Here is a 12,386-nt window from a genome sequence, read left to right on the forward strand (position 1 = left end):
CTTTCCCAACAGTGACCTTGATACACTGTATTTTATATTAACACCATCATCTGAGCTACATGTGCATTGCATTGTACTAAAAAATACAGTAAATGTAACACATTGTTTGCTTGCAAGTGTTGTCAAAAGCAAAAACCCAACGCATAGGGCTTTATTTATGAAAGGTTTAGACCGTAGAAAAAAACAATAACATTACATTATCATGCAAAATTTACAAAATGTTAGGAACAGCGATTGTCAAGCATTATTTAGTAACTTTTTTCTGATATACTGACTGGAGCAGTAGTTATTAACCTCAATCCTACTCTGATGGATTAGCATGTCTGCTTTCTAAACACATCAAATAGTCACTAATATTAGAGACCTTTCATATATCTCCCTGTATGTGTTTGTCTCTCTTATCTTACATATATCTTCATCAAACTATCATTAATTATCCTCATAGACAAACTATGAACATAAAGGTTGGCAACTAACATTTTTGCGTACATAAAACATTTTCAACAATGGCCCTATCTCAAATAACAATCCTGAGCTGAGAGCAATAGAAACATAAGAGATAAGGTGAGTGGCTACTATTAAAATCCTATAATGTGGTACGAGTGGTGCAATAGAAAAATAATATTGTTAATTATCAGAGATGACTAGTGTGTGGTGTCAGATAATTTAAAAGTAAAACAGTAAATAATGTGCAAAGTACGATTCAGGCTGTGACATGGATAACCATGTAAGTCCATTTAAAAATTTTGCTCAGGCAACAGGCAACGTGCTTAGACAAACCACTGAGTGTTAATGCTATCCATCGTCTGAAGGACCACAACACAGCCTTCAGTGCATCATTATGTAGAGAGATTTTAAAATCACCAGTCATGATAAAACTTAAGCTATAGGATTCTTTGTCTGCGGGCTTCAGTTCTTCCTTTAAAAAGGTATCTGTCCCACAGAATTGCCAGTGTTGAAATGGAAATGATTTCTCTAATATTCTTGCAAATCTACGGAGAAATTCTGTATCCTCTCCACCATGAAGAAGCAGAGCGTTCCAGTGAAGCCCAGGATGACCATGAGGAGGAGCTGCCAGGTCAGCAGGAGGTAACCGCTGTAGAAGAACGCCACCGCTGCAAAAATGGACTGACAGGGGCAATAAAGAATGAAATATGCCTGTAATAACTTCATTTAGTAGATAAACTTGCCCCCACAAAGCTACTAACACTTAACAAATAAAGATTCCCCCTGTGACAAAGCTGAGCCTGAACTGCAAGATGTATCACTCTCATACATATTCTCAATCTACCATCATCCCACTGCTACTTTCCCTATTACTGGTAGGTAAATGTTTCAGGTTCAACTGCACTACAGGCCATTCATTGTGAGCAAAGCAGAGCATAACGCGTCTTCTAAAGGTTGGAAAGTCTACCACTCCACTTCACTCTGGTCTCCTTCATCACAAGCACATCTGCTCTATAAACCACAGCATAGAGATACAAGCATATCATCACTGTCCAGTAAAATCCCATCTCCAAAAGGTCAACTTTTCAGGAGCTAAGAAAAACAGCCTCGTTTTCTGCTTGTCCACCATGCATTTTTTGAGTTTATCCAATGGGGTTTTGAAAGGGTTTCATAAGAATTTTCTCAACCCATAGAAAAGCATGTAATCATTCAGAGGAGAAGAGGTTTTCGCAGGATAACAGGATAATAGTGAGTAAGACTATAGAAAAAATCTAACTAGCCCTTTAAGTTTTAAATTGCAACTTGTGCATGTGTCATTCTTGTATAATTGTCTCTGGCTATAAAATAAACATTGCAATTGAATAAATCTTCATTGTTGTCATCCTCTTTCCTTTCCTTAGTGTTGAACAACAATGTATAGGCTATGCAATAAATCTCAGAACAATGTCTTACCTTGTTTAAACATAAATCAAAGTGTAAATGTCCTTTCAGGCAAATTACAACTTCATGCAGTCAGCGTCTTTTATATAAGTGTGTGATAGTTTCTGTTTTATTCAATGATCTGTGGCCACTATGGCCCCATATGTTTTTTCTATATTAAAGGTGCACGCATAAAAAAAAATTGTTAAGGCTATTGTATAGATTTCATAATTGAACGTTCATCCTTTTAGATTGATGCATAAGATGAATAAGGCCTAATGGCAAATGTAAATTGCCCATGTAAAAACACGCTTATTATGGAAATGTCACTGAACAAATATGTTTCTCAAATACACCTGAATGACTGTTTGGTTAATGTTTGCAATATTAAAAACTAATAATAGACCAGAGTAGAGGAAGGAAAAGATTGAGATTGAAAGGCACATTTATTGTCTTGTGCAGTTATAAAATAAAATGAGCCTTCAGGTGCATTTATTTTATATTTGACAAGACAACATTTCATCTCAACTTTGCTCAGCTCTGCTAACAATGTCTGCAAGTGGCGAGTCAGGATTACCTGGATGAATTTGAAGATGGCAAAAGCCGGCGCACTCTGCTCAGCATAAACATGGCCCAATATGCTGTACAGTTGTGTGTTGAAACAGCTGTCGCCGAGTCCAAGCAAGAAGCTACACAGCATGGCAATGGACACACTAACAAAGAAAATACATTCGATGTTTATCATAAACAGAAATATGACCGGAATTCTCCAGAAAATCAACAAAATTATGAGAAATAAAGTACCTTGGAGTTAGATAAGGGTTGTTTTGAGTGCTGGTTTTTAACACGACAGGAGCATCGTCTGGGATGTTGAGGAAGATCAAATAGAAGGCGATGAAATGGACGACCATCCCCAAAAACACCACAGACGTCCGCCTGAAGCGATTGTTCTTGCACAACAATCCAAAAAAGCCGCCACCTGATGAGAAAGTGTACATCTTACATCTCTGCCACATGAATTCAGTTGCTGTCGGACGCAGCGCTTCAGTGACAGCAAATCAACTGAAGCAGCCGTGAATTAGAGGGCCATAAACTTACCCACTATCTCTCCAACGCCTACCACAATTCCAGAGATCCCAATCAAGCCTTTAGCTGCCGCTCCAAACTGCGTAGTCGCCCCGATGCACGTTCCATACACTCCACTGTAAAAAGATAGCTCCAGACCTGGAGAACAAGGGGCACACGCTGTTGCTCTGAGCCTTTTTGGAGGCCAACACATCTGAGAGACTTGGTGTTGAGCATTCTCCATTCTACTTACCACTGTATGCCATGCAGGTGCTCAGCAGCAGTATAGTTTTGCTCTTTAGAAGCTGTAGGATTGTTTCTGAGGAGGAAAAGAAACAATACACTATTTTAAATTGCTGATAAATAAAGGACCCCTATACACTTGGCACTACTATGCCTCATTAACATCTGGGTTGAGCTTTTACAGATAAAAAAAAGCAGACATTAAGGCCCCATTTTTATGTGACAATTAAATTTCAAAGCAGATAGAAGATGTGTAAACATTCTGTCTCGATGAGTCGCCAAGCCACATTTAAACACGTGTAAAAACACCTGAGAAACAATTTATCTTCGGTGGTTTGGGACATTGAGATAAAAATCGGACTAGAGTTGTGTTTATTTATGGCTTGAGCCCCCTCTCTAGGTAAAATCTAGATCCGTCTTTGACAAAACTGAGACCTTAATGGCAGGTATGAAGAGGTCTACATGCACCCAAGATACACTGAAGAAGAAGAGAAGAGCAATCTGATCACCCAACAACTTCAGGCTGCTTTCAAAGTAAGTGCAAGTGCAGCGGCGTTTCCAGTTGACAAACGGCAAAATCTGAAATAAACACTTGCGCTACCAGTTTGTGTGTAGTCAACTGTAATTCCAGAAGATTTCTTTTATCCTCATTAAATTGACTCTGACTGAAGAAGAAAATGCATGTGATTGCTTGTTACCTTACCGGTAACAGCAAAGAAATCTGAGAACTAGCGGTTACCTGCAGTATGCAAAATAACCACGGCAGGTTTAGAAGTAAAAGGAAAACACATCTTGCTGTGTAAACTCCCTAGTGCCTATTTCAGTTTTTGCATTAACTGTGTGAAGAGTTTTCCCTTAGCTGATGCACATTTACGTGTTGCAAGGAAAAGAGCAGTCCCACTTCTATATGTATTTTAAAAGCATGTAATGTAGATAAACCATATATGGAGATATATAACAAGATGCATGTTGATGAAAGGTGTAAAGGAGGCTAAATATTAGGCTAAATCCCACAGTATATTATATTATACAAAATAGGCAATATACACTTTAGTGTGTTATTCCAACTTACTGAATTCTGACTTGGCATCTTTTACTGCAGTGTTCGCTCTTTGCTTATACCTACACACAACACAAAATAAATGAATTATATGCTTTGCAACACTGAAATCCTTCAAAATCCTTAAAAAATATGCTGCAGACAAAACGATGCTATAGCTTCCTTCAGGTGAAGAATTGGAGAAATAATTTACAAGACTTTAGCTGCATACAGATTACAAGACTTCCGTAAAATCCTAACAGACTGCAAAACAGAGTGGATTTCACAGTAAGTGATGGGTCTCTGCAGAATTCCTTGTTATGCTGTCAGAAAGGTGTGCACACTGTGTACCGAGGCAACAAGAGAGGATCACACATTAAATGCCTGCATCTAGGAGATAACCAACACAGCCTCCAAACACACACACAACTGCATTACCACAAGACAATCAAAAACAGACAGAAAGGAGCTGCACTGTCAGTAATTATCAGGCTACATTTGCCATAATAAGAGATTTCTATATGATCATACAATTTCAGTCCCATCACGTTTCTGTCAAAGCTGATTTTCTTAGCGTTTAACTTTTTTGTGCACACTGAGTAGAAGATAATGTACTAACTACACAGACAAGACCGCATAGAGGTTAAAGCAGGCTGTGTATGTTCATGGAGGTAAGCTGAATGCCACAGTAGCCTACAAAACACTGTTACTGTCATTCATAGTCTTCGTAGTCAGATCTTATATTTATCTTTGCTTCATTATATGTTTTCCCATCTCAAATGATGGGAGTTCTTCAAACTTTCTTCAGAGATTCAAGTCATAACTGTCAAAAATGTTTGAAATAACGTTAGGGGCCCTTCCTAGACAGGCCGAGTCTTTAACCCCTCTCACACTCGAAGAGTCTCCCCAAAGCTTCTTGATTGCACTCCACTTGTTGAGAAGAGCTATGATTAGACTTGACTCTGTCAAAATTGCAATGATCTGTGAAAAATGGTCCATGTCATTTTTGTAAAGGATGAGAGTGGTTTAAAACCGCTGAAGAACTGCGGTGGCTAGTCATACTGCAAACCCTTGCAAAATCTGAAGCAGCTTATTTTGGAAAAAAGAAAAAAGAAAACTTGCTGTCAAAAAATCCCAATTTCCTGGATGGTTTGGTTAAAGCTGGCCACACTGGAGTGGAGAGGTCAAGTGCGTATTTTTGTTGACCTGTCATAATGTCAAGTCTAACATAGTTGGCTGTGTGCACAGCAACACACTCTAAAACGGTAAGCACTGATACATTTGTAATGCTAGAAGATATAAAGAGAGAACTGCTAGCCAGACAGCTGCACCGCCTCAGCACCCAGATGGGTTGCATGGATCTGTAACGCTCTTTAATAATACAGTTATTTACTTCTACACTCAGGCAGGTTCTTACCCTCCGCGTGCCTTTTTCACAGGGGTTCAGTAATACACACCTTCTGAGCAACACCTCCGAGACTACAGAGAGAAACATGTCATTATAAAGGAGGATATTCATTTACATCGTGTGAGCTGAGAGCAAAGACTGCCCTTCCTCTTCAGAGAGCAGCTCCTCTTGCTGATGGGTCTTTCTCAGCACCAGGAAGCTTAGTGTGCCGAGTACAGAGGTAACCAACAGAGACGTAAAAATGTTTTTCCTGCTCCTGTCTGAGAGAGAAAGATTAAAATAAACCGTGAATAATAAGGGAGGCTACAGCATATTCAGCATAAGCAATCACTCATAAAAATCCCTTTATATTTTGCTTTCAACATCATGCTACATTTGCTATTATAATCATTACAATACTTATTCAGTTTAGCCCTACCTGATATTTCTGTGCTTCCATTCCAATCAAAATAAATGTAAAGATTGCCGAACAACATGCTGTAAATGAAATTAATTTATATAAATCAAATGAGTAAATGATAGACATGATATGAACACAAATTAAAAGAGCAATTCACCTAACAAAGCTAACACACTGCTGTTGTGGTAAAAACCTTGCATCTCCAATACGCCAGCTTTCCAATAACTAAGAAAAGCAGCCTTGTTTTTAGCTTGACCACCATGCTTTTTTGAGTTTATCTGATTGTTTTCATTTGTCAAGGTTTCATAGGCCCAAAGGCTGTAGAATTCTCTCAACCCATAAAGGAACATCTAATCCTGCAATTAATTTTAAAATATGAAAATAACCAAAATTGGAGTTACAAGGTTTTCACCCCACAGCGACTCTCTCACATGTCTCACAACTCCGACCGACCCTAAAGGGCTAAACAAGTTAACATGTCGTCCCTCACAAATGATGCAGGCACTCTTCCAATCAGTGACAAGATGCACCATCCCTCCAAGTTTCATCAAAATCGGGAGTGGTGGTGTAGCAGTTATGTTTTAACTTAATTATAGCGCCCCCATCAGGCCAATCAGTATTTTTTTACACACCAGAGCACAGTGCCAAATTGTGACATCCCTCTCCATGTTTCATCAAATCAGACCAGTTGCGTCCTTGAAATGACATTTGAGTTAAAAATTTGGACCTTTAACTATAGCGCCATCATTAGGCCAATCAGTGTAATTTGTAAGAATAGCATGGCTTTGTGTAGCAAGTTTCATGTCAATTGGACTCATGGTGCAGGAGTTAGGCCTTTTAATGGTTACAATTTTGAGATATCATGTTTGATGGAGTGCCGGACGAACGGACAGACTAATGGACGGACAGACAAATGGACGGACGGCCGATTCCACAGTCCCACCCCCAAACTCGCACACACACCCCTGCATGGGGGACGACGAGGCCTGTGGACTGTGCTCATCACTTGCTTGGCTCGACCCTCCTGAGTGAAACACCGACTTCATAAAGCTGCAGTCATCTGCATTTCTGCCTCCCAGACTCTTCATCCTTCTGGTTTTTTTTTCTGGCTGTTTATTTGCCTTTTATGGGTAACGACGCAGTCCTGGAAAGCGCTGTGATCTATTTCTGTCTTTAATTACATTTCACCTAAACTAAACAATGTAAATGAGCAATTAGCCTGACCCGCAGCCTCATTGTGGGATAATGGGGGTTATTCATAAAAGACAACGGTAGCTGCATTCCGTCACGCCGGATCTGCGGCCTGTACAGAACTGATTCATAAGTTTACCATGGCGGAGATTACCGTGGCGGAGTCAGATTAGCATTGCCCTATTGTGAGCTTTGGCGCAGGTGGCAGCCTGTGTAATTATTATACTAATTCAATTTGCATATTTTTAACAAATATCATTGGTTGTCCAAGCCCGTGTGCGAGTGCTGTGGGCCAAATCCGAGAGATGACAGAGCACCAAAGCCAAAGTTGTCACCTGCACAACTCCCCGTTTTAAGACGGGGTGGAAAATTTTCACGTTTTCGCAAAAGACGCCATGACACACTGACACCCTATGACACCTTGTAGCACAATTTGTTGAAACATTTGTTAAATTAAAACATAATATCCTGTCAGACTAAAAATACGGAGGAGGCGGTATTTTGGCGGCTGCAGTGTAATTTTATCTTTGAAATATGCAAATGACGGTCTCAGTCTTTAACGTGAGAGTTTTATGCATAGCCCGTAACGGTGGGAAGATATCATGTACGCCATTCACACAGCTATTCTAAATCGTATAGGAGAGTGAATTGGAATGAGGATTTATAGAAACTCAAATCAAAACAAAACACTTCAGCTGAATTCACTGAGGCTGTAGTGGAATCCTTCTGGGGGAATCAAATATATCCAGGGGAAAATAAGTATTCGAAAGCATTATGGGTGAAACTATCCTTTAAATTGTTCAATGAAATAATAACAAAACCTGAGTACCATCCATACATGTCTGAGTGTGTCAGTAGATCCATACCTGCACTGTAGGAGCGCCCAGAACAGTCCGGTGTTCCTGTTGATGGTGGAAGCCTCCGAGTTTTCCACCAAGAAGTGTCCTTGAGCTGTCCAGAGCACTGTGGGAAGGAGAGGGGAGAGGGAGAGCGGTCATTTGTAGGGGGAAAAAAAATTAACTCGTCAGTTAATTGCCCACATGAAGTGAAAAATTACCTTTTCAGTAAGTAATGTATCTAACCATACAGTAGCCCAGGGAGATGATAAAGAGTCATCAAACTTCACACTTAAAAACGTTCATTTTTCTTCATTTTTTCCCTGTAAATGCTCAGTGGAGGGTGGCTCGCTCAGTATTTTCATTGACATCGCTTAACAGGCTTGAGGTGCTGCACGCTATTCCCAATAATAGCTCCTAACCCATTTAAGCTCTTATTTGGGATAAACTGTTTATATGCATCGTCACATCCCCATCATGATTATCCCCGTATTTATGATTAAAACAGCATTTTGGATATTAATATGGAAACTGAGCTTGCACAGACTGCAATAACCAAGAGGAACCAAGTTGAGGTATTTACATGTATCCTGGATAATGTTAATGTTCCAGGTATCTTATTCAAATTTCTCATGATAAGGATATGCAGATTATTGTAAATGGGATGTGATGTGTGCCAACTCAAAAACTGGATACCTGAGTATTCTGAATAACAATCTGCATATACACCAACTCAGTAAGAAAAAACCTACAGATGGCCCTGTTAAGTTACTAAGCATTTAATATGTCATTCATAACATTATAAGCCAGGTTTAGGTTCACTGGGTCATACAGTAGAAGAGAGTCATGTTGAATGGCCACAGTCCAACTACATTTTTGTAGTTGGACTATCGAAAGAGAAATATCTTAAATTACTGCACTCCAACTTTGGGAGGTTGAATGGCATTCTTAGCTTTCGCTGTATAGGCTGCATGTTTGTCTGCAGCTGAGACAGAATAAGTAATAAGTATACCAACAATAACAACAATAACACTATAACCCCCTCACCCCCAACTCCCTTTACACCCCCTGAGAATATCTGGAAGTGTCCTATAAAGTTACTGACCACTGTCTTTTAGTATGTGCATGCTGCTGCAAACTGACAATAATTGTTACAGGAGTAGCCTTAATATTTTTGTAAATAAGAATGGGGAAAACTTCACATTCCCATGTGGGAAAAACTTACTGGCTGCTCCTATGCCGATGAGTAGAGAGGTGAAGTAAAAGGACCATGTTGCTGGGATGATGAACACGGCTATGTAACCACTACAAGATAAAAGGCATGAAGAACGGTTATGAGCAACATGACAACTTTGGCAACAAATGCACTTAACAGTACATTGGAAAAAAAATGTTTACCTGTAAAGTATACCACTCAAAAACATGGTAATCTGTGGTCCAATTACTGCAACAACTGTTGGTGCAAGTAAATTTGAGAAGGAAAAAACTCCATAGATGATCCCAAGACTGTCCAGGAGGCAAAACAGAAAACACTGATCAGTACAGTACAACAGTGGTTCTCAACGTGGGGTCCGGGGACCACCAGGGGTCCTTGAGGGGATTCCAGGGGGTCCCCAGCAAATTGATCAATTGTTAAACTTAAGCATTATTTCATTTACAATAAATTACACAATTAGATAATGTAGAAGAATGACTATTTTGGTCATAGTTTCACTGTTATATCTCAGATAGTCTTGGAATTCTGGACAAAATCATATCTAACAATAAAAATATTCTCTGATTTGTGTCCGAGAGACAAAATCTCATCAAATGGGGGTCTGTGGCTCTAATGTGGACTAAATTTAGGGTCCTTGATAATAAGTTGGGAATCACTGCAGTAGGCTACTTACTCCATTTTCACTTTAAAGTCACTTCTTTTGTAAATAAATAAATAACAGCAACTTTCTCCATCCTCCAACAATGATGTGAACCAGACTGACTTACCTGTGGTAGCCACTTCCAGTGAAAGTATCATTGTCCAGGCTTTTAACCACGGTTTGCTGAGAATAATTAAAAAAAAAAAAAAAAGAAGAAGAAAACGTGAAACGTATGGTTAGACTAGACAAAATGGGGTCGTAATTATGTCTTTCGTCCAGCAGGATAATTTCTTTGACCGTTGAAGAAAATTAGAAACACGAGATGCGCCTGACACACAACTCTCTGACTGGCCTGCTGCCTGCTGCCCATGAGACACACATAATGCCTAAAAAAATAATTAAAAAAAACAACAACATTTCACCTATGCTTCAGACTATCTTTATATACAAGAAAAGTACTTGTAGTATTTGTACAGGTAGATGATATTCATTTGAAACTGCCATGACACATTTTGTATAGGCCTATAGCTAGATATTTGTTGTCAACAGACTGGGAGAAAATGTATTTCCAGTGTCCAAAATATATTTCAAATTCATGTCATATACGTGTAAAAATATATTTATGGCCAGTTTGTGTGTGTTGTAGAAACATACTGTATCTCCCAACATATAACGTTAGCCTATTCTGTGGGTGGAGCATGGGTTTATGCTACAGCCTCTGAATGGGTTTTATGGAAGTGAGAGTCAGGAAATCTGCTCCATCCTTGAAGGTAAATTCAAGTTAAAAAAAAAAAAAACAACTAAAAAAACATGAAAACCAGTAAAACTCTTCTCTCGTGCAGACTGTCTGGAAACGAGCCTCTGAGGCAACACGTCAAACAAACTCATACAGACATGGCGAAACATACGAAACAATGTTTTTTAGATGACGACAAACTTGATAACCGACATGAATTATTGAAGAGAAAGTTTGTTATGACTTACTTCGATGTTGCCGCAGGTGGTGAAGGCGGTGAAAATTAACAGAAAGCCCACACCTAGAATCACAACGTTGAAAGTCCTTCTGTCTGCCATGGTGTTTTGTTTTCTCTGTTTAGGACGTCCTAGCAAAACATTTTAGCTTCACTGCCACTAATAACGTCGCGCTGTCGTCTCATCTGACCTGTAGGAGACTCCCATACGGACGGTGTCTTCATTCAAGACTCAGATAAAGCCTTTTTTTTTTTGACAAATACACGCGTGAATAAAGTTCTACTTACTAACTGGTTAGTTACAGGTTACTACAGTAGAGAAGATGTGGGATGGGAAGACTGAAACTGGAGCAGACAGATTCAAACAGTGCAGCACTGTTACAACGCTTCCCTTCTGATTTATACCAGGCATGCATGACAACTTGTGACTTTAATTAAAAGCAAGTTGTGTCTTCTTCTTCTTCGTCTCCTTCTATTTCCACTTCTCCCTCTTCTTCTTCTTCTTCGTCGCCGTCTACTACTACTTGCGCAATTTACACGAATTTAGGCGTTGCTGCCTTCCAGAGGTAACCGAGAGGAACAAACGCCTGTATTCCCCCCAAAAAACAAACTACTATTTATTTCCCAGTCATGTGTTTTGACTACGGGCCTGCTAAAACCTTATGCCTTCACGTGAATCCACTAAACTCAAAGCACGTCAACTAAAATTCACTGTCATGATATTATTACCCTGACTTTTGCTTTTTTTGAAGTAAATTTTCCTCATCAAATGCACACACCATCAAATGCAGTGGCCCCCAAAGTGGGGTCCGGGGACCCCCCAGGGTCCTTGAGAGCTTTCCAGGGGGTCCCCAGGAAAATGAGTTTAATTTCACTATTATCTCATATATTTGAAGTTTACGGTGAGAGAATGATGAGTGTGCAGCTCTGTTCAGAGGTTTGTTATCTCCCTATACCTACAGTATAGTCAGTTGTCCACTTCTGTACCAAATCGTATCCAACAACAAAGATGATCTCAGATGTAGTTGCGCAGACACAATGTTATCAGATGGGGGGTCTAGGGTCTAATGTGTAGGATATACATTGACATGAAAAAGTCTGAGAACCACTGATTTAATGACAAAAAAAAAAAGGGATGGCAATAATAATAGTAATAAACTTTATTTCTATGGCAGTTTTCTTACATAAAGTACAAAGTGCTTCACAATAAAAAAGAATAAAAACATATACAGGGCATACATAGAAGACATATATAGGGAAAGTTTCAAGATGCAGCAACTATGGACAAATGATGTAATTTGAAAGGAAAACAAGATGGGGGAAAAAAAAACATCAAACAGCAAGTTGATTAAAGTGAGTGGTGATTTTTTGACTTGAGGATGGTTTGCACAATATTATAATGATCTTGGTGTGTTGGTTGTAATTATTTAAAGCCACTTTAGGTGAGTCTGGCGGACAGAGGGACTTTTAATGTTTTGGAATTTCTGTTAATTTTCACCACCTTCACCACC

The 12,386-nt window shown here is 39.3% G+C and overlaps 1 protein-coding gene across 1 annotated transcript; it reads right to left on the minus strand.

Annotated features, from left to right (window-relative positions):
* Nucleotides 1-117: 117 nt before the first annotated feature.
* LOC139928214 (UNC93-like protein MFSD11) lies at nt 118-11,356 on the minus strand. Its single transcript, XM_071920667.2, has 13 exons — nt 10,889-11,356; nt 10,032-10,087; nt 9,447-9,554; nt 9,274-9,353; nt 8,079-8,175; nt 6,040-6,098; nt 5,737-5,881; nt 4,247-4,296; nt 3,185-3,250; nt 2,965-3,090; nt 2,671-2,845; nt 2,444-2,579; nt 118-1,128 (listed from the first exon to the last, which is right to left on the minus strand). The coding sequence occupies exons 1-13, from the start codon at nt 10,976-10,978 to the stop codon at nt 976-978; spliced, it is 1,341 nt and encodes a 446-aa protein (XP_071776768.2). The 5' UTR covers nt 10,979-11,356; the 3' UTR covers nt 118-975.
* Between the last annotated feature and the right edge of the window lie 1,030 nt (nt 11,357-12,386).

This window comes from Centroberyx gerrardi, chromosome 7, assembly GCF_048128805.1.
Source record: "Centroberyx gerrardi isolate f3 chromosome 7, fCenGer3.hap1.cur.20231027, whole genome shotgun sequence".
NCBI classification, from domain to species: Eukaryota; Metazoa; Chordata; class Actinopteri; order Beryciformes; family Berycidae; genus Centroberyx; species Centroberyx gerrardi.

Excerpts from the sequence above, each read along its gene's own strand:
- LOC139928214 (XM_071920667.2), bottom strand. The coding sequence starts at position 10,978 with ATGGCAGACAGAAGGACTTTCAACGTTGTGATTCTAGGTGTGGGCTTT. Across the intron at positions 3,251-4,246 it reads AGATGCCAAGTCAGAATTCA|AAACAATCCTACAGCTTCTA; the intron begins GTAAGTTGGAAT and ends TTTCCTCCTCAG. Across the intron at positions 3,091-3,184 it reads CACCTGCATGGCATACAGTG|GTCTGGAGCTATCTTTTTAC; the intron begins GTAAGTAGAATG and ends CTTGTTCTCCAG.